The 24,980-nt window shown below is 45.6% G+C and overlaps 1 protein-coding gene across 2 annotated transcripts; it reads left to right on the top strand.

Moving 5' to 3' along the window:
- Positions 1-361: 361 nt before the first annotated feature.
- On the top strand, positions 362-23,878 carry TIPARP (TCDD inducible poly(ADP-ribose) polymerase). Of its 2 annotated transcripts, none has more exons than XM_065640212.1 (6): positions 362-401; positions 3,667-4,667; positions 16,998-17,166; positions 18,038-18,219; positions 21,991-22,266; positions 23,196-23,878. In XM_065640212.1, the coding sequence occupies exons 2-6, from the start codon at positions 3,730-3,732 to the stop codon at positions 23,641-23,643; spliced, it is 2,013 nt and encodes a 670-aa protein (XP_065496284.1). In that variant the 5' UTR covers positions 362-401; positions 3,667-3,729; the 3' UTR covers positions 23,644-23,878. The 2 variants fall into 2 exon arrangements, with proteins under 2 accessions (XP_065496284.1, XP_065496283.1); XM_065640211.1 differs by lacking the exon at positions 362-401 and adding an exon at positions 1,022-1,351.
- The last annotated feature ends 1,102 nt before the right edge of the window (positions 23,879-24,980 follow it).

Raw genomic sequence — 24,980 nt, 5'->3', positions numbered from 1 at the left:
TCCCAGCTTCTGAAGTTATTTACCTCTTCAGAAGTTATTTTATTTGGCCAAGTTAGTGATGCAGATGCGCTTATTTCTGGTGGCGTGGAGTCCATGTGAACGGGCGGACGTGTCCTATGGAAAGTTCCTCCGGCACCACGCGCGTGTGATTCACTGGGGAGGCATCCCGGCTGCTGCCCCAGCCGCGGAACAAACCCACCGCGCTGTCACACACGCACAGCGTGCTGCCAAAACACGGCAGGGTTCACTGTGCCCGTAACAAATCCCACCTATAAATAAATAGCAGCTTCCTGTAATTCTGTGTATTTGCTGTACTTCATGCTTTCTTTTTCCGAGCGTGTCACAGGCGGTAACTCGGGCAGCGCAGGCCCCGTGCAGGAAGGGAGCTGAGCTCACGCCCGGTAGGTACCGAAAATGAGTCACGGTGACTCTGTTCCAGGATGGGCTTCTGGTTTGCTTCTTACTCATTAATTAGCGTTCTTTGAGTAACTCAGGCCGTGAAGTTGAGCCACGTTTGGAAGCTGGGCGTGCTATCACTGGCCCGAGCCAGGACTGTTTATTGCAAGGCGGTGCGTGACTCCAGCGCCAGGGCTGACAAGCGGCGTGTTCTCGGGAGCGGGTCCCTTGCGTGCAGCCGCACACGCGCTCGCCGTGCCCCATTTCTGGTTATTTTTTGCCTCAGGAAATCCTCCTTGGTGAGCTCTACCGCGGTGAAACCGAACGCGTGCTAAACCAAACGCAGAGGGATTTCTTCACCCTTTGCGGCTGGAGTGAGCGAGTCCCCGCGCTCTGCGGTTGCTCCGCTGTCCCCGGTGCGGGTGCAACGCGGGGACGTGCGACGCGAAGCGCTGTCACCAGCGAGCACCGGGCACGCTCCGGCCTGCCCGCCCTTGTCTGTCCGCCCCGGGCCCCTGGGGCCGGGGGGGGGTGAAGGGGCGGAGCGGCCGGGCCGGGTTCCGGGCCCGGGGGTGGGAGCAGCCGCCCCGCAGCTCCTCCCCGGGCCGCGCAGCCGCCGGCCCAGCGCTCCGGGGAAGCGATATTTAAAACAGCGAGGAGGAGGAGGAGGAGAAGATGTGAGGAGCTGCGGGGCGGCGTGGCAGCCACCGCGGGGCGGTGAGAGCGGCTGCCGCTGCGGGCAGCGTGGCCCCCCGCACCCCCGCCGGTAACCCCGGAGCCAACTCCAGCACCACGGGCGGTTCGGCGTTCTTAAGGTGGAAGTACCGGCTTGCGAGGGCCCGGCTGCAGCAGGCAGCTTATTTATTCCACCCCCTCGCCACCAAGCCGATCGCGTTTTGGAGGTGTCCTGAAATTGGGTCAAAAGCTGGAATTTCACTCGAAGGAGCACAAGCCGGTAGGTTTCAGCGCGGAGAACCTGGGGAAAGTTGGAGGCGGTGTGTCCAGCAGGGTCTGCTCGCTCTGGCTGTTAAATTTTGTATTTAGTTGGGTTTTTTATTTTTTATTATTGTTTTAGGACCACTAGACTTGCTTTCTTCAGCATAGGAAAAGGAGGTGTGTTTGGTGTGTACTCAGTCTCCCAGCCGGAGATCTTCCTCTCTTGAAACGGATCGTGCAAAGATAGCTCTTGCTGGTTGTTCGTGTTCTCTCTAAATAATAGCAACTGTTTGGGGATGGTAAAATGCTGAAATAGAAATGCCAACAAATTCTGATTTTCCTTATTCCCACTGCTTTCTATGTTTAGAGTTGTTGGGGGATTCAACTCTATACAATAACAGTTCTTTAAAAATAGCAGCAAAACTTAAATGATAATCAAGGGAGCAACACTAATGTCGAAACAGCATTAGAGATATGGCTGAAAAATGACCAGAAGTCACTTATTTAGCTCCTTGGCACAGCAGGACCCCTTGAAACTCCGGAGATCCTCTTGAATATAAACCTGGGCACCACGAAGTGAAGCGTCTGGTTCCTTTCGGAGCTGAGGATTCTTAAACCTTTGAAGTTACTTGAAGGTTTAAAGTACCCTTGATGGTTTAGAAGGAGAATTGCCTGACATGTCAGTGGGAGAATAACAGAGATACCAATAATTTTGGAGTTTAACTGGCAAACAAATATACTGGTTGTTTTAAATTTAATCAAAAAGTGGGAAACTGGAGAGGTACAACTCTTTTCTGTTTCCTGGCAATCCTGACATGCTGTTTCCCAGGGTAATGCAAAAGCTTTATAAGTGAATGTTCCAAAATAAGGAAGAGTCGGTGAGAAATTTTCCAGAGAAAAACATCGGTAGTAAGAAATTATTGCCGAATGTGATGTTTTCTGGGATTTGGTTTTGCCATGAGAAGTTACCTTGCTTGGAATGCAGTTGTCCAGGAAATAATCCTTAAGGTGCCCCACTCTGAGCTTTGAGGCTACGTGCAAGGAGATGGAAGAGGGTTTAATTAAATGTAATCAAACATTACAAGATTCCTGATTAAAAGGTGTAGAGCTTGCTTCCTGGTCCCATATGAGACATATTATTTATTTGTACTCTAGATTTTTTTTTTTTTCATCTTGCGTGTAATTTTTTTTTTTTTCACCTGTTCCTGAGTAACCACCCCTTTGTTTCCTTGGCTGCCCGGTTTTAATTCTTGTTGGTGAGGCTGGCAGGAGGCAGCTGAGCTCGGTGCGTGCCGGGGAGCGCGGTGTGAGTCACGGCGTGGGCACGGGAGACGGGCCCTGCGCTCGAGGGGAGTGTCGGGCTCGGACCGGACCGGAGGAACAGGCTGTCAGTGCCGCAGTTCCCCCAGCTGGAACACCCAGGGTTAAATCCTGGGCCCCGTGCAAGTCAGGATGGAGTTTGCCATTGGTATAGGTGAAGCCAGCAGTTCTCCCACCGTGCTGCTGGGTGGGAGGTTGTATGAGGGAAGATGTATGGGAATAGGATGGGAGTGCGTGCGTCTGAGCTATAGGGGAATAGGATGGGAGTGCGTGCGTCTGAGCTATAGGGGAATAGGATGGGAGTGCGTGCGTCTGAGCTATAGGGGAATAGGATGGGAGTGCGTGCGTCTGAGCTATAGGGGAATAGGATGGGAGTGCGTGCGTCTGAGCTATAGGGGAATAGGATGGGAGTGTGTGCGTCTGAGCTATAGGGGAATAGGATGGGAGTGTGTGCGTCTGAGCTATAGGGGAATAGGATGGGAGTGTGTGCGACTGAGCTGTAGGGGAGTAGGATGGGAGTGTGTGCGTCTGCCCGTTTGTCTGGTGGAAGAAGAAACGGGGCATAAATGTTTAAAGTGTGGTGGGAACCTTCAGGGCTGTACATCTGCTAGTGCTTCTGTTCTCGGGTTCACGTGTGAGGGAGGCGTAAAAATGAACAATGCAATCTTCACTTTTGTGGGATATAATGAACTCAAGAGCTGTTTAATAATAAACATCATGACAAGGAGGAGCGCGTCAGACCATCCCCCTTTCCTGCCCCCCCTCTGGGGACTGTGTGTGCGTGCCTGAGTGTCTCTGAGATTTCATGTGTGAGAAGACGATGAGTGCGTGTTTGGGATTAATTAGCCCGAGTTTAGCTGGTTTCATGCTTTACGTGCCTAGGAGCTACCCACAGTCACAGAGAGGGGAGGAGTTTGCTGTCGCTGGCTCAAAATCCTCTCCAGGGGTGATCTTGTTCGTGTCAACCATGAGCAATTAGAGAGATTAACTGTCTTGTTTTCCTTTCTGCCCTAGATTGGTTCTTGTGAGGCTCTGGGACATTTGAAAGTGATTTGGAGAGAGCAAAGTCTGTGTGTGATGGACACCGAACTGAAGCCAGCGTGTGTTGTGCAGCAGGCTCGCTGCCCGGGGATGAAGCGCCCTCCTCCAGAGGACTTTCCTCCTCAGATAAGACTGTCTGAAAAGATCCCGCCGGTGAAGCCTTGCTTCAAGAAGAAGCAGCAAGTGCAGAAGAGACTGGACACAGAAACTCTGCGGGCTTTACAACCGATCTTTACCAGTTTGCTGGGAGCTGGGACCTTGGATCGGGTCTTTGTGTCCCGAGGCCAAGGTGCTGGTCATAGTGATTTATGTGAACCTGCTGTGAAAAAGACGCTGGACCTTGGTACTTCTTGCCCCCAACCAGAAAATAACGTGACTGTCCTGATGCCAACAGCTCCAGATGTGCAGAGTCAGTTGCCAGTAGCTTGTCCTTCTTCTGGGCACCCGGAGCAGGATGTCCAGTCAGGAGAGCAAGGCTTCCCACCAGAAACTGCGCCTGGACCTGCTGCTGAGAACGGGAATGAATCATTCCAGGATCACCCTTTGCACCCCACTGCTGACGATGGTGCGGCCTGTCCTTTGTTCCCAGACAAGATTCTGGAAAGTTACACATCTGGCGTATTCCAAGAGAATAGCTGTCCGATGCAATACAATTTGAACCCAAGCAATAAATTCAGTGCTGGAATATTCCAGGATAAAAGTGAAGAAGCTTCTCTTGATCTGGTATTTGAGCTCTTGAACCAGCTGCAATATCACACCCATCAGGAAGATGGGATCGAGATCTGTGTGGATTTTCTCCAGGGCACTTGTGTTTATGGCAGCGATTGTCCCAAACATCACACAGTCTTGCCGTACCATTGGCAGGTGAGGAGGACAGCAACCCAAAGTTGGCAAAGTGTCACCAATGATTCCCAGGAGCATCTGGAGAGACTCTACTGCAACCCCGACAACGACAGGATCAAAGTGAAGTATCGGTAGGTAACTGAATTTTCTTCCCTTACTAGCAAGGGTGCTTAACCAAGCAACAGTGCAGAACTATAGCAGAATGTGTGTTTGTTTTTCCTGATGTTTTGTATACAAGTGTGTTATAAACCTCCGTGATGATGTTACCAGAATAACACCTAACAAGTTTGCCACAACAGAAAGTTCTTCCACACCTATTTAAACTGCTTTTTAGCACCTGGAAAGTACTCATTGAAGCTGAAGGACTTGAAGCACGTGAAATAAGACAACTTCAGTTCTGTAGAAACTGAGAGTTGACAGAGACTGTTGTGTAACATGTACTTGTTCTTGACGTTCCTAATTAGTCCTTTCTCTGGATTTGAAAAAGTGGCAGCGTGAATGAGCCTTTGCAGCAACTGAAACAGGAATGATAGAGCAGTTGCTCTGTCGCTGTGCATGCAGATTGACTGGAGCCTCTCCAAGCACAGTTTTCACCATTATGTTCTAAGCAACTGAACTCTAACAGGTGGTCTCTTAAGTCCTTTGACTGGAAATCTCATATAGTTTATAATACATGGTGACGTTTCAGCTGATTCACTCTGACCAATCTGATCAATATGTTCAGAAATGCTGATCGTCTGTTTAAGTTGTCATCTGAGAATGTTAAACCATTTATTAGAAGTTATTGTTTCCTCTATACATAGCAGTGTTACTCATTTTCTGAAATTAAAAACCAGCTTTCAAGTTTCCCTGGTTGTGTTACCAATTTAGCCCTGATCCTGCACCCTGAGAGCTAAAACAAAACCTCAGCTTTCATAATGCAGGTTCCATTTTGAGAAGTGGTGGGAGTGCTGCTGTTGACAGGTTCATCAGATCTATATAGTCCATGTTCTTACAGGCACAGGGTGTAGACTGCTCTCTTTCTTTTTTCCTTTCTGGAGGAAGCATACAATGCGAATGTCTCATACCTTATCTCCCCGGCCATAATCTGTGAGCCTGGTCCCATTCGTTCCAGTCCCAGTCAGTTCAAAGTGACACTTGTGCAGTAAAAACTTTGCAGCTGCCTTTGCCATCCAAGTCCTTGGGATTTGTTCTCACTGCCTCTTCTTCCTTCCACCCTTCTTCCTTCATCTTTTAATTTCCACTTACTGTGCTGAGATTTCTTATGAAGCAGCAGGGACCCAATCTAGTGTTTAAAGTCAAGGTGAGGCTTTACTTTCACCTCGCTGGATGTTAGATTAGGCACTAAAACTCAGGCTCCATCAGCCTTACACATTCATCCTTTTTACTGAGTACAACACTGGAATATAGATATCCCACGCTCAAAATGAAAGTGAAGTAGGAAATAAGAATTATATGTAAGAGGGAATAGTAATATTTTTTAGAATTGCCTTGAAAAAAAAGTAATATGCCAGTTTGTTTTTAAAAAAATCTTGTAAGTGTATAGCAGATAAAATTTGCTGTGTTTTACAACAGAGGAATTTCAATTTTTTCCCAAGTATTTAAAATGATTTCTGAAAACAAGGCAGCAAATGTAGAAGAGAAGCCCATGCAAGTTTGAGTGCTGTGCAAACAAGCAAAAAGTTTTCTTTTTGAAGCCAGAACCCATCATGACACACATGATCTATATGATAGAGTTAAGAATGATTAATTTTAAAAGCAACAGTGCTCTGTAATCGCTTAGTCAACTCCAGCCCGTCAGATGGGTGAATAGCGCGTCCGCCGTGGCCCTGAGTGTGCAGGTTTCCAGTCTGGTGGGTTTTCTGCTCGCTGCGGTTTGTGTCGGTGGGAAGGAGCTGCGGGAGCTGCTGGGGGTGTTGCTGGAGCCGTGACGCTGTGTTACGGGGGGTGAAGTCAGAGCCGGGAGCTCCCGGTGCTGCCGTTGGTGTGAAACCGCTGTCAAAGCACAGGCAGGTCCTTTGGATGCAAACTGGACGTTATCTCGTTGAACTGGCTGCACAGTGTGTGTCCGCTTGTTTTCTTCCGCTAAAAGTAGCCTACCAAGACTAAAATTACTCTAAACAGCAGTATTTTCTAGCTAAATTCTGTTTTGAGCTGCTAGTTTTATGGCCTGCGCTCTTCTTCCATCTCATACAAGACGTTAGGAAAGTCTCTGATTCAGTCAGCGTTACAAGATCATGCCCCAACGCAAGGTTGGACGGCTGTTGTAAATTTATAATATACCCTTCCCATGGAATGACAAACTGGCAAATTCGGTAACTCTTGTATGTATTTCACCCCTTGGAATCGTGGAATAGTTTGTGTTGAAGGGACTTTCAAAGCTCATCCCATGGACATGCCATGGACAGGGACATCTTCACCCAGACCAGGTTGCTCAGAGCCCCATCCAGAACGTCATGTTTGTGGAAAAGTATCACGGAGAACCTGGGAGTGAAACTTTTTTCTAAGACTAGAGCTTCTGGTTTCAAACACTGAACCTGATATGCCTTAAAACTTAGCCTTACCGTGGTTTTAAGTTAGATTCTTGGAAGTGGAGGGTAAATGTTTTACTATGCGTTGCCAGCAGTTTCTTCTTACACAAGCTGTGGTATGAGAAGGACCTGCTGAGCCTTTCCCTGGGGACTCGCTGGGACTCTTGTGGGGTTGGCTGGTGGTCACCGCAACCTGCCTTCCCTTCTGTTCCTGGGCGATGTTGTGTCTCCTGGCAACAAGATGCAGATAGCGGCATGTCCAACCTTGCCGAGAGGCTCGCAAACATGCTGGAACAGCTCATGGTTCACATGGTTACCGCATTATTTGGCTAAAGCTATTAATCTCTTGTAGTCAGACTGGCTTTACGGGCCTATCTATACAGATTGCACACACCAAGGAAATGTCAGCTCAGCAGTTTGCACGGCCAAGAAAGGCCACACAGAAGCCGGCCTGACAACCAGTGGGTGGTAGTTGTTTATTCTCCTTTGTTTTAAACACAGTTTATATGGCATATTAAGTAGCGATTACCGTCTGCATGCATAATATTGCCATCGTCCGCTGCTCCAAGAAAGTTGGGCTGTTCAAGAAGGTGTTGGACTATTATTAGAGATTAAGCTCTAAATTAAAATATTCTTCAAGTAGCTATTTATATAAATCTTTCTTCACCCTAATGTTATTTAGATGAGTAATGTAAAATATACATTAAGTTGTTGCCTTTCACCTAAAGGAATATGTTTTTAAAGTAGGAGGTGAACTTTGTTTAGTTACTTTGTAATATGACTGCCTCAGGTACTTATCGCAGTTTAGCCTCAGGCTGAATATAAAACTTTATCATAAACAGTTTATACTTTTTCTTTCTTAAATCTGTCGAGTATTTAGAGCCAAATACCAAGCGTTCTAAACAAATGAGGGAATCTGGACTTGAGCAGGTTAAAACACTTGGAAGCGCTGGGTTCCATGTGAGGAGAGGCCCTGGAGAAGTTCCAGCGTGCGGCTGAGGATGGGAGCAAACACGTCCCCGTGCTGCTTTCCAGCACCGCAGCACCCGCTGTGATATTTTCAGCTGCTCTTCGGTAAGGGGAAACACTTGGCTGCACAACTGAGCAGGTTTTCCCCGCGCGCACACCTGTCCCGTCACGCTTCTGCTGCTTTTCAAAATAAGCAACATCATTCGTGATGACACGAGGATTTGTTTAAAACAGCTCCGCAGTTCCTGACCCATCAGTTCTCACCTCTTTTGGCTGAAAATTCCACCCTTTCTCTTGGCAAAGAGACATCCCTGTGTGTTGCGGGATCTGCAGCCTCCGTTCAACCACATGCACCCCGGCGCATCACAACTCACAGGAAACAACAGGTTCTCATGGTTCCTTTGATGTTGTTGGTTTTTTTTCCTGTAAGTTCTCTGAGTTTTCTGAAATGGCTCCTTCTGGCTGGAAGAGAAAGGCCAAAATGCGATGGCTGCAGCCAGGGAGGAGCAGGTGGATCTCCAGTGGTACATGTTCTGCCTGGGAGCACTTGCCTGGTTACTCAGTGCCCGTGCAGGCTTCTTGGATTAATTCAGAGTAAATATTGTGTGTTCCCCGATGGGGTCGTCAATGGGCACATGGAGAGAACTGGGAAGGAACAGTAAGGACAAAAATAAATGTACAGGAAACTAGTTTTCCTTTGTCCTTGTGTTCATGGAATAACTTGTTTCTCTGATGCTGTAAGATTATGCTTATATATGTTTTTAAAACCATATAGAGCACAGTGGAAGCATTTCAGTCATTCAGGGACTTCTGCAGGTCGTCTGACCAACTCAATAGTTAAATATAGGGAGTTATCTTTCTGATCTGCACAGCTGCCACAGCCTACGAGATAACCCATGTGTTATTGATAACACCAGAGATGAGAAAACAGCCGAAATTTACTCTGCCTGGCGGTTTTGTGGGTGGTGTTTCTTGACTATACACAGCTGAATGGTTTTGAACTTCTTTTAATTCTTTGCTGGAAGGAATGCAAGACAGAGACTCTAAATAAAAAAACATGTGAAGTGATTTTAGAAGTGTTTGCCTTGTGCTTTACAATAGCGCGCCTCAATGAATTCCTATTTGCTCCACTTTATAGTATCATTTACATATGAAATAAAACTAATTGCCTCCTAGCTATACAAACCTAGGGAAGTTACAAGTGTCCTGCTGAGCTGCCGCAGGAATCGGCAATCACTCCTATATCCCTTTTCTTGTTTCGCGTCAATAAACAGATGACAGTTTTGGAGGCAGCTGTCACCTGGCTTCAGGTTGAGGTCAGTCTGTTCCCTGTGTGCTTCGGGTAATAAAACAGTCCTTTCTGAAACAAAGAGTTGTAACCGGGGAAGCAGATTGCTCAGAAGAGCTGCTCCCAGGTAATCCGCAGGCACGGCGGTGGGACACTGTCTGCCTGCCCCTTTGGGAAGGGATGCGGAACGCAAAGAGTCCGTTACAATTACTTGCTTAGCAAGAGCAGCGGTCGTGAAGTTCCTTCCTAGTTGGTGCACGTATTTGTTGAGATCAGTGGGGATTTGAGCCGAGTAATCATTGCAAAATTTGGTACTTGTAGTGAGATGTGCAAAGGAGTCATTTGCTGGGAAGCTGCACGTGGAGGGTGCGACGTGAAACATTGGATGGAACATTTGGAAACTGAAACGTCCAGGATTGGTGGTCACCAGTGAGCGCGAGCCTTGTGTCTGACCGTCTGGTGGAAAGCACTGATGGAATTGGTGCAGTTTCATTATGTATCATCAGTCTCAGAGGTATTTGTGGTCCTGAGATTGGACAGAATTATAAAAAAAAAAAAGCAGCAGGTGTGTCTGCGCAGGACATTTTTGAAAAATGGGACTTCAGGCTCCATCTAAGTGCTTTAGAAATGTTCATATTGCAGCTTTGTGAAAGCAAATGCCCCTCACGATGTGAAAACCCCGTCCTGTGTCAACGCTGTTGCCACTCAGGGCTTTGCTTGTGCTGTCTCTAGATCACCTACCGATACAATCATTAAAACTAAGAAACAAAACTCTCTACAAAACATGTCCAGGGCTGGCGTGGAGGCCTGTGAAACCAGCAGTCTACCTCAGCCAAGGACATCCATCTTCATCCTCTGCTGCAAACAGAAGCTGCTCCTTGGGTGTGAATTCTGAAATATGGTACACGCAGCATCCTTGGACGGTTTGAATGCGTCTGACATCCTCATTGCTACAGGTTTTTAGAACTTACCAGGAGTTCACACCAAAGGACCATTTGAAGCCAGCACCTCCTGTCCCGAGCGGCCAACAGGGGGTTTCAGGGAGGAGCAGGACAAACACAGTCCTGCCCCAACGGCCCCCTGCCCTGGGGCTGGCATCGCGGTGCGGGACACAGATTGCAGGATTTTTAAAATAGTTTTCTTTTCCTCCCAGAAAAGGTCTGGGGCCAGACGTTCGTCTGAGCCGTATATATCTCTGGACCAGTATCCCAACAGTTGTACAGATGGACAAACAGGCGAGTCAGGCTGGACCCTTTCACTGTGAAAATCACAGAAAATTGCTTTTCAAGCACCTCTAGTCACCAACTGTAAAGGCAGGAAAAGCTGCCTTTCCAACTTGTAAAAAAATAAATATAGGAAAAGCCGGAAAACAACTACTATATTGATTTTTTTTTTAATTATTTTTTTTCTTCCTCTCTGGTGATGGAGCCTTCCAAGTGTAGCAGCAGGTCTTTGCGTAGTATCATTCTCATTTCTGAGTCTCACTGTAGACCTCCTGCATGACTTACGGTCACAGCAGAGAAGCAGCGTGACACGATGAGGGAACAAATTAAGCAAAGTATGAAACTGATTTCCTGCCCTGTCACCTGCTGCCCCTCTCATCAGCGTGAGAACGATGAGATCCTGATAAGATCGAGGCTGTGGGATTGAGTTTACCAGCTTGTTTTTGTTCGTGCCCTGATGCAAAGTGTTGCTTCGGTGCAAGGTTCCTGTTTTCCCTTCCCACTCCTTAGGGCGATAACGAGGATTTGGCTGCATTTTTATTGCTGTATTGTGAAGAATGTCCCTTCGTGAGTGTCACCTGCGCCCTTGCTTACTGGTACTTCCTATAGAATCTGTACTGGTTTTGGTGGGAGCAAATTTTGCTCCCGCTGCTGTTGTCTAAGCTCTGATGTTCCGATGTCAAACTGCCAGTACCTCTGCTTAAGAGCACAGATCTCGCCAAGAGGATGGACTTGTAGTGAAGTTCAGTTTCGTATGGTGGAGTTTAAACACTTGCTCCCTGCAAGTGATGAAATATTGTTGATTTTGGGTCACTGGGAAGTGCCAATGCCTGAGTTACATCTCAGTTGCTGAGTTCAGTTTGGCTGTTCTTTCAGCCCCAGGTACAAAAGGTTTTCATGCCCGTTTGGATCTTTTAAGCTCATCTGTTCCCCTGAGTGGCTTTCAGGTTGTTGCTGTTGCAGGGAGGAACTGGTTTAGTCAGAGCGAGAAAATCAACAGTTTCATCACCTAAGTGGCGTGTAATTCTCAGTCGTGCTTTGCAGCACAGCTGTTCTGATGGGAACGGGGTTTCATTTCCTGCCCAGACCTCTGTTGATCGCCGGGTTTCTTCTTTTTCTGAGCCCTGTTTGCGGTAAGACTCATGACACAGAACTGAACTTAGGAGAAGGGTTCGAAACCACGTGTGCTTTCACAGCACTTACAAAACATTTCTCCTCGTCATCTATTTGTACATAACATCTAGCGAGCATGTGTCTTACTCGATGGACAGCACAGAAAATTCACACATTGGACTGGAGTTCTTTGGGAGAATGCAAGGAAGAATGAGCCCGAATATCCTTATTTTGGCAGGCTGCATTCATCTGAAAAAACGCTTCAATATTGTAGCTTGCTACTAGAGGTACCTGCCCAGTTCGATGTGCTGAGAGATTATATCTGTATGTTATTTTTTTATACTGAAGGTGCAAAGAAAATGTAACTTATTTGGGGAACCAGGTTCTGCTATTGCAAGCACTTGTGGAAATTTATTTTGAGCTGCACTGCTGTACAGCACCAAATTTGGGGTTGCGTGCTGGATTCTTAAGAGAGTTCGAGATGTTTATTCTTTCAGTGCGAATAATTCCATTGAACCGCTTTATTTTATAAACAGAGACCTTTATTTGGTTAGTCAGTGATCAGAAGTTCTTGAGAAATCTCTGTTCCCACCTGTCGCAGATCCTCTGTGGGGGACTTTGGACTCTGTTTTAGTCCCTCTCTGCATCTGGCTTTTCTGGGGAAAAATGGTGATAATAATTCTCTGCCTCAGAAACAAGACGAGGCAAAGTTTTGTGGTGTTTGCAGAGGGGTTTGATAAATGTTTCCGTAGCAAAGGAGGGCATTGTTGCTGTCGCTGGTTGCAGGCGGCGCTGCGGGCTGTTCCGCGCCATGCAGAGGCATTGGGAGCAGCGCTTGCCCCACCAAGCTATTTTATATATTTCCTGCTTTCCCAAACATCTGACAAACCGGAGCTCCTTCCCACTCTTCTCCAGATGGGTGGCTCCAGATGGACACTTCAGTGAGTGACACCACGAGATTTGTTTGTTTGTTTTTTAATCACGTTGGCTGCAAAACTCTCCTTTTCCTTAACACCAACCGCCCAAGGGAAGTATGGAGGGCGGCGGGCCCCGTTGTCGTTTGGGGACGGTGCCGAGGGGGTGTTGGGACGGTCGCCTTCCTGGTTCATTGTTGTGTTGTTCCCTCTCCCAATCTATACGTTATCCACCATCTGTACATCATGGAGGATGCCCTTTCCTTTAGCTGGCGTACGCTGTACCTCAGAGGTGGAAAATCACTATTCCACGATTCTAAGATAAAGCGGTGTTACGCCAAAGGACATACCAGACATAACCTTGAGCATCTTGCGTTCTTACTGCTCTTGAACCCTAAATTCGGGGATTTTCACCTATATTTAGGCCTCGGGCAGTTGGGAGGTACAGGTGTCCCATTTGCTTTCATCCCTGGTCGTTAGAGCTGAAGCCAGGAATGCAATCACTGCACCACGGCCTGGAATCACAAGTCATTTTGTGTCATGGCCTTGCGTTATTTAAGCTGGTAACAGGCTTTTTAATACACAGAGCAAGTGCTTGAACCGAAAAGCTGTTATTAAACAACTTCACTGAATATATTTTAGTATTTCAGAGCTTAAAAGCCAGTGAATGTTGTAATTTGAAAAAGTTAATGTTTCGGAATAGAGAAATACACTGTTAAAGAGTGTAAATGAGCATGGGAGTAATATATATTTTATATGAATCAAGGTTTTTTTGCAAAAGAGTATCTTTCCTTATTCCCAATGTTATAATTAGGAAAAAAAAATCAGGTAGGCTTTTGGGGACATAGTGTGTTTTTTCAGATGCGTTTGTCTACAGTTTTCAGCTGTATACAATAATGCAGTGTTATTCTGCATAATTTATCGTTAGGTAAAAATGTGTGGAATTTAAAAGTTTTAGTTAAAGTATTCAGGGGAAAAATAAAGCGCGTAGATTTCGGGGTGTTTATATACTTCATCACTTAATTTTTCCATTAAAATTAACGGGAAGTAGCGTTCCGAACACTTTACCAACTCGAGAAATAAAAACACCGTTTGTAAAGCATCCCTGGTGTAGCAGGATTGGAGTTTGAGGGAGCCCAAGAGGTGGGTCACCCAGAGGCGCCGGGGCCGTTGCGGTCGGAGCGAGCAGTTCTGTTCAGGAATGGGAAAACAAGAGCACTCGTGTCTTGTACAGAGCCTTCCAGAGGAATGTTGGAAGGGCCGGAATCAGCTGTTCGGGGCTCGGTGCCCAAGTTCTTGGGACGGGGAATTTGTTGGTGTCAGTGAAGAGCAATGACCATCCTGTCCCTGCTTCCAGGGAGGGGAATCTGATAAAGAAGAGGCAGAAACAGCCGAAAAATGGAAAAAATTCCAAACAGCAGACAATCAGCGTGTTTTCCAGTTCTGAGAAAGAATTTGGCACGTTCTATACAGGTTTCGCAGAAAAATGTTGAGCTTTCGGAGAAGCTGTTTTCAGTGTAAGTTGTCATTAGCCTTACAAATCTTCAGCAGAGGCTTAGGAGATGGGGAGGTGCACGCTGAACGTGCATGGATTTTGTTTATTGTAGGAAAAACCTTAGCGCAAGTTGTTTTACTGGAATTGTCTGCAAAGTTTTGATATGGCAGCACTACCAGAAAAAAGCCGTGTCCAAACCCCCCAGTTTTGCACCTGGTTGCAGTTGGAACCTGTCTGCACACAAATACCATTTTTGCATACGCACCATCAACCTGGGCTTTTAGGAGTTCATCCTACAGACCTTTGACTTTTTAGGATATTAACCAGTATGCGGTTACTTTTTTCCAGAGAGTTCAGGATGCTGGTGGATCATCATCATGTTGGTTTTCAATTCTCTTTGCTTTGCACTGCATTGGCACAGAACTACTGCAAATATTTTTTCATGATCAGTTTTCACTATAGCACATATGACGTACAAAGTTATAATAAATGAAATAATCCTCAGCATTTTACCACCTTTAAAAGAAAATAAATTACTGCTAAAGAAAAAGCTTTCCATTTCTTTGCACTTTCTTGGTGTCAGATATTTGGAGCAGGGAGAACTGTGTCATGGGATTTGACTTGAAAAGAGATCGAAGTGAGAATGAATGCTCGAATCGTGAGGGTTTGTACTGGAAAATACCTTTTTTTTTTTGGCGTATTTGTTTCATGCAATGTGCAGCACCAGTATCTGGAGGTCTTGATTCAGGACTTGGATTTGTAGTGCAACATAATCCCAAGCAGCGAGTCCAGCTCCTCTCTCCAAATATGAACAATAATATCAACAATGCCAATTGCTAAAGCATAAACACAGCATAAAAAATATATTCATGAAGGAATTTACTCAAAACCTCATGCTTGTGGTGCTGCCTGCAAATAAGATAAATAATAACACAGCTTGGGATTTCAGAGGGATGATTTCCTCATGATTTCACACATTGTTTTCCAATAAAGCAGGCTGTAGCTTGTTGTTATGGAACAAAATGAGTACATACCAGGAAGGTGGGGTGATCTGGTATTCATTTTTTCACTCCAGAAACTGCGTGTATTTTTTTTTAAGCCCTACAACTAATTTCAGGCCCTGGGTACCGGTCGTTTATTTTGGTTGGTTCTGCTTTTCCTTTGGGATTATTCTGTATCTTTTCTTTAAGTCCATATGAAAGCTTATTGAAAACAATGAAATGTACCCAAAGAGCGGTGGGTGAGATCCCCCGTACCGTCCTTTTGTCTGTAGCAGAAAAGCGATTAAAACTTCAACCTATGCTTAACACTGCACAGACCAAAATGCAATTAATCGATGGCGATAAACACAAAGAACGTCCTCATACCTGCACCTCCTGCTGAGAAAGGAAGGATTGTGCCAGCTGATCATAATTTTTTAAAGTGAGAGCTCTGCAGTAGCTTTCTGTAAAAGTAACATAAAAAAACCTCTTCAGCAACTGTGCCAGTAAGTGTGAAATAGTGAGCAAAATCGCAGCCGTTCTCCAGCAAATCTGTATTCAGAAATTCCTGTGGATGTTTAGAATCGCTGTCGCTTGATGGGCCCAATTTCGTGCCCAGGACTTGATGCCTGCGGTATTAATGTGCCAAAGTTTTACAAATAAACCGTAGATTGCAAATATCAGCTTGATTTATGTTTACTGTTAAGAATTCAAAGAAAATATTTTATATAGTCTCAAAAGCTGCATTTCCAGTTGCCAAAGCTCGCTAGCTGCTAATGAATAGTAAGCTGACAACTTGTAAAGAGATTATAAAAGTAGAAAACTAATTATGTAAACAGCATTATTTTGGAAATATGTTAATCCCAGTTCTAAAAAAATGACTTTTGTAGGGAATGAATACGACTGTCATTGCTTTCAATTTCTATGAATTTCTTAAGTTCTTGATTGCTAATAAACCAGTGATTGTCTAAGGATCAGCAGCGCTTTAGAACTCCCTGCTTTCCTTGAGAATGTTCTTTAATTTGATGTCTCTCTCTTAATACTGACTAATGAAGCGGCATTAGAAACTGTTTGCCAAGCTGTTCCACGGGCACTGTTAAACAAGACTTTGTAAAACATAGGGGAAATGCACTTTTATTTTCTCCTTTAGCTAAGGCATATACTTTAGTTCTTAATTTGTAGCCCCCTGTTGTTGTTGGGTCCTTTTGAAAGCTCCAGTAAGTTTACGTGAAGTTGTCTGTTAGCGCTGGTTTTTGTAGCAGCAATATAGCTACTCGAAAAAAAGCCAATATTCCTCCAAATTGTGGGATCATTTTTCCTTTTCATATCATCCTCGTTCTCTTCTCCTGCACGTGATGAAAGATGCTTCAACTCTCCGGTGCGTTGGCAGCAGCTGCTCCTCATCTGGAGCCATTTACATCTTCTTCTCTTCCCTGAAGCACCAACTTCCACAAGAATAACCTTTGGAATAGTACGTGGCTGCTTCATCAAATGCGGTTGTGTGTTGTATTTACTTAGTATGCTGAAAATGTCAAGGACACGGATATTGATTTTGGTACCACTCATGCATACTGAATAAATACCAGTGGACTGGGAAGTCGGATGGGTTTGAGTTTTGTGCTTTCTGTGCTGAAGACTCTGTTTTTTCCACCATTGCCCAAAGAATGGTGGAAAACATCCGCCATTCCACAGAAACTCTTATTAAGGAGATATTTTGCCCTCGCAGCTCTTCAGTGTCCCGCTCGACACACTTGTGTCTGTGTTGGCCCCAGCTGAAGCTCGTGGGACGTCCTCATGGTGCCGGGGTTGTGCGACATGAGCACGGCCGGACCAGGGCTGTCTCCGAGGAGGACCGCACCAGCTCTAGCCCTGTCTCGTTTTCTCCGAGTCATCTTTTTAAAATGAATTACAAAAAGTGAGAATTCCTTGTTTTTCTTCTTGGTTCCAGGGGACAGGAGTTCTGGGTGGATTTGAATGTGATGAAGTTATACGAAACCGTCGAGTTTGACCAAATGCGGCGCCTGTCCACGCCGTCCTGCCCCAGCTCCAGCTCCAGCTACTACACGGTCTGGAAATACTTCTGCAGGGACCACTTTGGCTGGAGAGAATATTCTGAGGTACGTTAACACCTCCCAGAATCCTGCTCCCAAACTCTCTGTACGGTATATACCATAAACTATATCCACATTTTTAGACTGTTTCCTCACAAACATTCAGGAAAGTTACTTAGAGTTGAGGAAGATAATCAAGGAGAACTCTGCTCTGTTGGGCTGCACCTTCAATTATGCCTGAAAATGTTGGAGACACGGAGGCTGACCAAATAATATATTTTGAATAAAGCCTCATCCATGTTTTACAGTTTTGGCAGTACCAGAAATGCCCCCACTGGTGTAAATTAGATCACATTCATCTTTTTCATGTATCACACTGCCTTTATAAGCATGGTAGGAAGCTTAGGGCAGCACTGCACACAGTTTGGGGCTTTCCAGATGAAAAAAACCCACAAGAACTGGAGAGAGTCTGCAAGAAAACACCACAAATAGCAAGAAGTTTAGGATATTTGACCTGTGAGGAGAACTTAAAAGAACTGAGTTCTCTAGTGTAGAAAGTAAAAGAAAATACTGAGAATATATTCATATGCAAAAGATTGCTGTACAGCAAGCTGCTGCTTTTCACGTTCAGCAAAGACAAAAAGTAATTCGTGCCAAGGGAGTTTTAGGTTAGATATCAGGAATAACATTTGATGTGTAAAAATGCATTGACACCAGCACTAATTATGTAGGAACGCTGTGAAATCCGCCTGGTTGGCAGATCTTACAAACAGGTAACGGAATGTTTTCCAGTGGTCTAAATGTACTTGTGTCTCAGAGCAGGAGACAGACGGGAGGGGAAGGGAGTAGAGAGAGGGATTATTTGAGGTCCCTGGCAAAAATATTCATTCGTAAGCATGTAATTTATCATGTGTATGTTTTGATTTTCTTGTACCAGCCTGTTGTCAGATTGATAGAAGAAGCCAGCTGCCGGGGTCTGAAGGAGGTTCGGTTTGTTACCTGGCATAACCAGTATATCCTAAACATCAAAGATGGATTTCAGCAAAACGCGTGTTTCAGAAGAGAGATCAAGAGGAGGCCCCTTCTGCGCTCCTGCGTGGTGCTGATGCCGTTTTTACAGTACGTATCCCAGCAAAATGGAAATTTGCATTTGTTTGTGGTGTAGTTCTGTCTGGGAGAATTGTATTCCTGAAGATGTGGCAAGGAAATAGGCATCACTGGGTAGAAAAATCAGAAGAAATAAGAAAAAATCTTGATCATATTGGCAGCTTGTCATTTTTCAAGGTAAATATTATCTGAGGAGCTCCTTACTGCAAGGTTCCATTTGTTATTTGAAGGTTGTCATGTACCTTGTGCATTGCAGAACATCAGAAGCACAGATGTACTTCCAAGTTTGCCCAAGTGTTGTCCAGCATTCGGTGTCCGCCTGGAGCGATTGCCAAGCGATCAGCTCTCGGTCCCATAAAAATGAGCATTCAAAACCATTTTCTGATTTCCAAGCACAACTAAAGCACAACTTGAGCTTTTCTTGTTGTCTCATCTAGGGGTGAACAGGCTCATCCATCCAAGGCAGAGCACGGAAGGTGTTGCATTGCTGTCATTTTTGATTACAACTCATAAAAATGCCATTTTTGTGATCTCATCAGCACAGCTGGAAACGTTATTGTCAGAGCCGGGTCATTAGGAACATCTTGTCCCGTTAGCAAAGTTGTTGGCCTGCCCGCCAGCTCGGCGTGCTGAGACTGCTGCAGCCAGCCTGGAACCTCGTTAGCTTGCAGAGTCGTTACCGCAGCTAATTGCGAGGTGACCGGGAACGTGGGGAGAGCCTCAAAGGACGTGGTTGTTAGAAACATTTTTAGATATGGTTTGACAGGAAGGAAACCCAAACTTTATGAGAGAGACGCTGGGAGGGTGCAGGTGCAAAGACCAAGCACGGCCTTTCTGGTTGTGGCTGTTCTGAATCTTGCCTTAATGAAAAATAAGGATTTTAGATATTCTCCGGCTGTTTTGCTACCAGTGACTGTTTTACTACAGTGCAAGTCTATAATTTTGAGATACACTAACATGATGCAATTTCTGCTAATTTTAGTGGACCGTAACTCCTCATGCAGCCGCCAAATCTAGAAGCTAAACTCTGACATTTCTGCTGTTCTGCAGTAAATAAAGACCTTGTAATACTTACTTAAAAATCCACCAATTCTTAACAGAGTGTGAAATAATATTTTAAATATTTACGGGAGCTATCCTTAAGAAGTCAGTATTTACTTCCACTTATCACACAACGCTACCTGAGATTTTTTATTTCCCACCTGCTTAAATCGGTTATAATATTGCAAAGAATTCTTGAATAGAAACTGTGGGAAGTGGGTGGTAGGGGTTGAAAAGTGTAGACTTTTTAATGGCTTACAAATAATTTACACCAGTCAGAAGAAGCGAGCAAAGTACACCAGAGGACTGCAGGGGTTTTATTGTGTTTGGTGTCTTCCTCATTAATCCATAACTTATTGTTGATCCGGGCTTGCTCTTCAGCCCAAGTGTGAGTGAATGAAGCTCTGCAGGAATATTGGTTTACCCATTGACTTTAGGAGGAAAAAAAAATCAAATCCACACTGTAATGTTGCACACTGATATTTTAATAATAATACTTAGAAAAATCCATCTTCTGGGTTTCTGTTAAACTATTAAACAGTGGGAAGAATTCTGAATTGAGTCAAATCCATGCAAATAAAGTGAGGTCTCTTTTTAGCTTTGAACAGCAGGTGAAAGCCACGTGAACACTTTTTTTTTAAAGAGTATATCTGCTCTGAAAAGTGCGGGTGGCGTTACAGTTTACTGTCTCTCTGATCCAAATCGGATGTATCAATTTAAAAATAGACATTTTCCCCCGGTTTGGTTTTTTTTTTTTTAGGCCCAAAAAGCTCAACCCGCGATCAGAAAATCACATTAAATTATTTCTGGGTCGCACAAAAAAATCTTTCAGGCTCATATATCAGCAGCATTAAATATTCTGAAAGGCAACCTGAACTGACATTTCTGTAGGTAAGATGTGAATAGCAGTGGAATTCTTGTTTATCGAGATAATGATGTTGGCACTGCAGAGAAAAGCGGGTAAGGAGCAGGGACAGTCAGAGGCCGCTCTGTGCCTGTCGGTACCTCCAGAACAGGTTGTTTGGGTGCACAAGTCGCAGTTACGCAGCTTTTCAGGCAGCTCCGTGCCTGGACAAAAGCCGTTTGATTCCTGAAGAGCCACTTGAGAAAATGGCTTTGCCTTGAGCAAAGCTCAGAGAGTTTGTTTGGTCTCCAGGAAACTTGACTTTTACAGCCAGGGCGCCGGGAGCTGAGTTTGCCCGGGTGCAAAATCCAGTCGCGTTACGCGGGGAGGAGGATTCGGCCTCAGGTGCCGTCAAACCTCGGCTTGCCCAAGGTGAATACACAAAGGATTCGCTTTCCCCGTTTCCTCCCCGTCTGAGCAGGTTTTCTCCCTGGCAGCGATGTGTTATTGAGTCATTGAATCATGGAATAGTTTGGGTTGAAGGGACCTTCAAAGCTCGTGGAGTCCAACCCCACCATGAGCAGGGACGTCTTCAACTCTGTGGTACCAGCACACAAGCGACCTGAGAAACTGAATGACCTTTAATGTTTATTAAACTTTAATTTAATGGAATTGAATTTGAGGTCGTCCGTGGGCTTTAGCGAGAAGATTCACCGCGGGTTTTTCCCGCCAGGCAGTGGGTCCCTCTGCCTTCTAAGTCTTTCCTAACTAGAGCTGCCGACTCCTGAGCGCACCTTCCCCGTTTGCTGCTCGCTCCTGGGGTCAACAGCAGCTTTTCCTGTCGAAATACTTTGGTAAAACATCTGGGGAAATGTTGAGCTAGCTCCATGTATTGTTGCAGCTGGCAGGGAACCTCACCAGCTGTGGGAGCCGAGAGCTGGGAGCTTAAAGTGTGAAAACCGGAGCAGAACCTGCGAGCTTGCCGTGGTCACGGCGTCTTCCTTGGCGTGAGAGGGAGAACTCCCAGAAGCAGGATTCCTCAGCTGGATAACGCTTGCTCGTTCCGATTATAATCGGATGAACATAAGCCACGAATGCCACACTCTTTATCTAAATTTAGCAGCTTCAGGAGTGTGAAAAATGCCACGGAGGTGCAGATATTTACGAAGAACAAAGTCTTGCCATACCAACCCTTAACTGGGCCTTACTGGTGCCTGTTTTTCGTCCGTGCCGCCGTGTCCCAGGGAGCAGGTCCCTCCCGCAGCCCTCCCCACCTGGCAGCATGAAAATCAGCAGCTGCAAATGCAAATTTACATGTGGCCCGTGCGGATGAAAACCGGAGAGGCTTCCCCAGCACCAGGCTGGGCAGCGCTGCCAGGGCGACGCGGGGAAATAGCTGCAGGTTTTGCCTATAAAATGCTGTTAGGTGGGGTTATTATTATTCATCCTGTACAAGACAGTATAGCTTTTTATGTGTTGTCTAAAGGAGTTAAGTCGAATGTTGCTGCATTATTCATCTTATTCTGTATGTTAAAATCACTATTGATTTATAGCTAATGCACAGAATAATTGTGTTTGGTGGCGTTCTGCCTGTCTGGAGTTTATCACCCCACCCCAGCATGTGCAGAATGACAATAGTAGGCTTCTAACCCCCAGATTTCCATCCGTGGAACAGCATCCCTGAAAGCCAAGATCTTGTTCCTACTTCGGATGGACGGAGGAGTTGTTAAAATAGCAGAAATAGCTGGCGTGGTTGTTTTAAACAAGCACTGCAGACATGTGAATTGTTACAGCACTGAAGAGCAGCGATTGCTTAAGAACCGGTGATGAAATAAATGCGATTTCGAAGCTCTCGTGTTGGTGAATGTTTAAGCCCAACCTTTTTCTCCTCTCCCCAGGACCTTAGGTGGGAATCCCCCCGCATCCTCCCCGCCGGCCGAAGCCGCTTCCTCACACGTCTTGTCCCCGACGGCCGTTACCTCGCCCAACTTCTACCCCGAAACCTGGATCAGGATGGATCCAGCTCAGGACTTCATCCAAGTGCCTGTTCTGAAGGAAGATAAAAGCTATAGAACCATTTATAACCTGTTTCACAAGACTGTGCCAGAGACCAAATATAAAATTTTGAAGATTCTGCGAGTGCAGAATCAGTTTCTTTGGGAGAAGTATAAAAGGTAAGATAATGCAAATACCATTATTTTACAGTAGTGGAAAAATACCTTAAACTATATAGTTTGCGCTGCCAAATATAACTTGGTCATTAAGTAGAATACATAAAACTCTGGATTTTCTGAAGAAAAGGAGCTTATTCGGTTGACCAACTTTATCTGAAAAATATCTTGCCCTGAAATTGCCTGTGTAAGAGGTTTAATGTACTATCTGCTGATAACTTCTGTAAAATGTATCTTCACAGAAGCTTCGAGATCAAGCTAGGATATCTAGTTGAAAAATCTTTCTATTCACTTGCAAGCCAAATTAGGAGGGGTTGTTTTCATCAAATAATCTTGCTATTGAAGGCAACCATTAATGAGTGCCGTGGCTCCCCCGCCGCGGTGACCCAGGGAGCTGGAGTGGTCTCGCAAACACAAAACCCTGCGTCGGCCGGTCCCGTGTAAGCAAAGACGCTGTGTCTGACAGTTGCCATCCACTCACCGCTTGGTGACTGGTATAAAATGAGATTTGTGGATTCCCCCTTCTCAAGAAATGCAGAATCTCAGGGGAAGTGGAGGGATGGACTTTCTGACCATTCCTGCTGGTCTAGAGCATCTTCAGCAGCCCGGCCCGCAGTGATTCCTCTCCCTGGGCTCTCCTGAAGCTGGAGGGGATGGAATTTCTGCACAGCCCCTGTTCGCACCCCGAGGGAGATTTCCTTGTGCATCCAGGTGAAAGGCAGGCAGAGATAAGCCGGCACTATCAGCTCGGGTGCTTTAAAACACACTTATTTCACACAAAAGCTGTATTTGGAAGTGGCAGACCCACTCTGCTCTCCGTACAGAAGTGCTCCCGAGGATGGTACCGATGCTTTAAGAGCTGTAGTGACAACGGCTTTTCCTTTGCAGATCTGCAGCGAGCGCTCATCTTCACCTTCCGTTTTCTATTCCAGGAAAAAGGAATATATGTCCAAAAAAATGTCGGGGCTTGACAGGATCATGAACGAGCGGCATTTGTTCCACGGCACCTCCCAGGACGTGGTGGACGGGATCTGCAAGCACAACTTCGACCCGCGCGTCTGCGGGAAGCACGCCACCATGTTCGGACAGGGCAGTTATTTCGCCAGAAAAGCGAGTTATTCCCATAACTTTTCCAAACGGTCGCCCAAGGGGGTTCATTACATGTTCCTGGCGAAGGTGCTGACGGGCCGGTACACGGTGGGCAACCACACCATGCGGAGACCCCCGCCCGTCAACCCCGGCAGCATCACCAGCGACCTCTACGACTCCTGCGTGGACAATTACTTTGAGCCGCAGATTTTTGTCATTTTTAATGACGATCAGAGCTACCCTTATTTTATTATCCAATATGAAGAAGTTAGCAGCACCGTCTCCATTTGAATACTTGTGCTGCTAAATTATTCATCTTAATAAACTCTCTTATCTGGCATTGGTAGCAGTTTTTGTGGAAAAAAAAAATGGACATTGCAGAACTGATTAAATTACTTGCTCAGAAGGAAGTAAATCTCAAAATCTAGAAAAGAAGATCTGAAGTGACCAATTGTGCACTTGCTGTTTGATTATGTATGTGCAAATTGTAAATATTTTTCCATTGTTTATAGTTGAAAATCTGTGCCTTTTGTTATAAAACACTGTTTATTTATGTTAGTAAATATTCATGTTTAAAAATAACGTGTGTGAGTATAATTTCAGTTGTGTTCTGTGCATATCGGAGTGGCTGGAACGTCGCGTGTGCCCCGATCTCCAAAGCTCATGGATGGGCATTTCTAGATAAGCAGAACCAGATAATTTTCACCCCGAGTGTATCAAATAAGAGATTCTCCCCACCGCTATTTTTAATTACTGTATTTCATAAAGATGGGGGAGGCTACAAAATTAACATCATGCTCATGCTTTGGATTATCAAACAGGACAACACAAATAAATACGTGTACTAAAACCAGCCCTAAGTAAAACCAGGATGGGACACGGTCCTGGGGGGGTTGAGGCTGGGTGGCCCCCCCGCAGTGCCGGGACACCCAGTTGGTCCCGTTCTGCTACCTGCCCGGGGCCGTCAGGTCTGTGCCACCGTCCCCATCACTGTGGGACGTCCCCGGTTAAAGGGGGTAACTCTGGGGAACGGATTTCTCGGGAAAGAAACCCCAACCAAAGCCTCTTTTTGATGAGGTTTTAAGTTGGGTCAAGGATGAAAATTCGTGTTGCTGATACTAAATGAATTTTAGAATGGTTCACCCGTTAAAATAATTGTCAACACATAATCCTTATTTAATCAGGGTATTTTTTTGTATTTTCCAGTCTTGTATCTCGGAGGGGGGATGAGGGACAGCGCATCGGGCAGAATTGCCGAGCAGAAACGCCTGTTGGGGTGATGCCATGACCCCAGCAGTGACGTCATGACCTCAGCAGTGACGTCATGACCCCAGTGGTGACGTCACAACCCTAGTGACGTCACGACCCCAGTGGTGACGTCATGGGCGTACGGCACAGCCAGAGCTGGCACTGCCGGAGGTTTGGATGATTCTACCGGCTGCACCGCAGCATCTCATGGAAGAGCTGAAATTGTCGCCCCAGAGGTTTTTGCTAAAGTGGGATCAGAAACCATTTCAGAACTACAACTGAAAATTCAGGGAAAGTTACAGAAATCACAATGAGCTCTATGCCAGCAGTTGGTGTTCTCGGCTCAGCCTGTGCTCCCCGAGTTCCCTGAAGCGCCGTGT

Source organism: Caloenas nicobarica, chromosome 8 (genome assembly GCF_036013445.1).
Source record: "Caloenas nicobarica isolate bCalNic1 chromosome 8, bCalNic1.hap1, whole genome shotgun sequence".
Classification (NCBI taxonomy): Eukaryota; Metazoa; Chordata; class Aves; order Columbiformes; family Columbidae; genus Caloenas; species Caloenas nicobarica.
The sequence above is the reverse complement of the archived record's forward strand: the minus strand, read 5'-3'. Positions and strand labels throughout refer to the sequence as shown.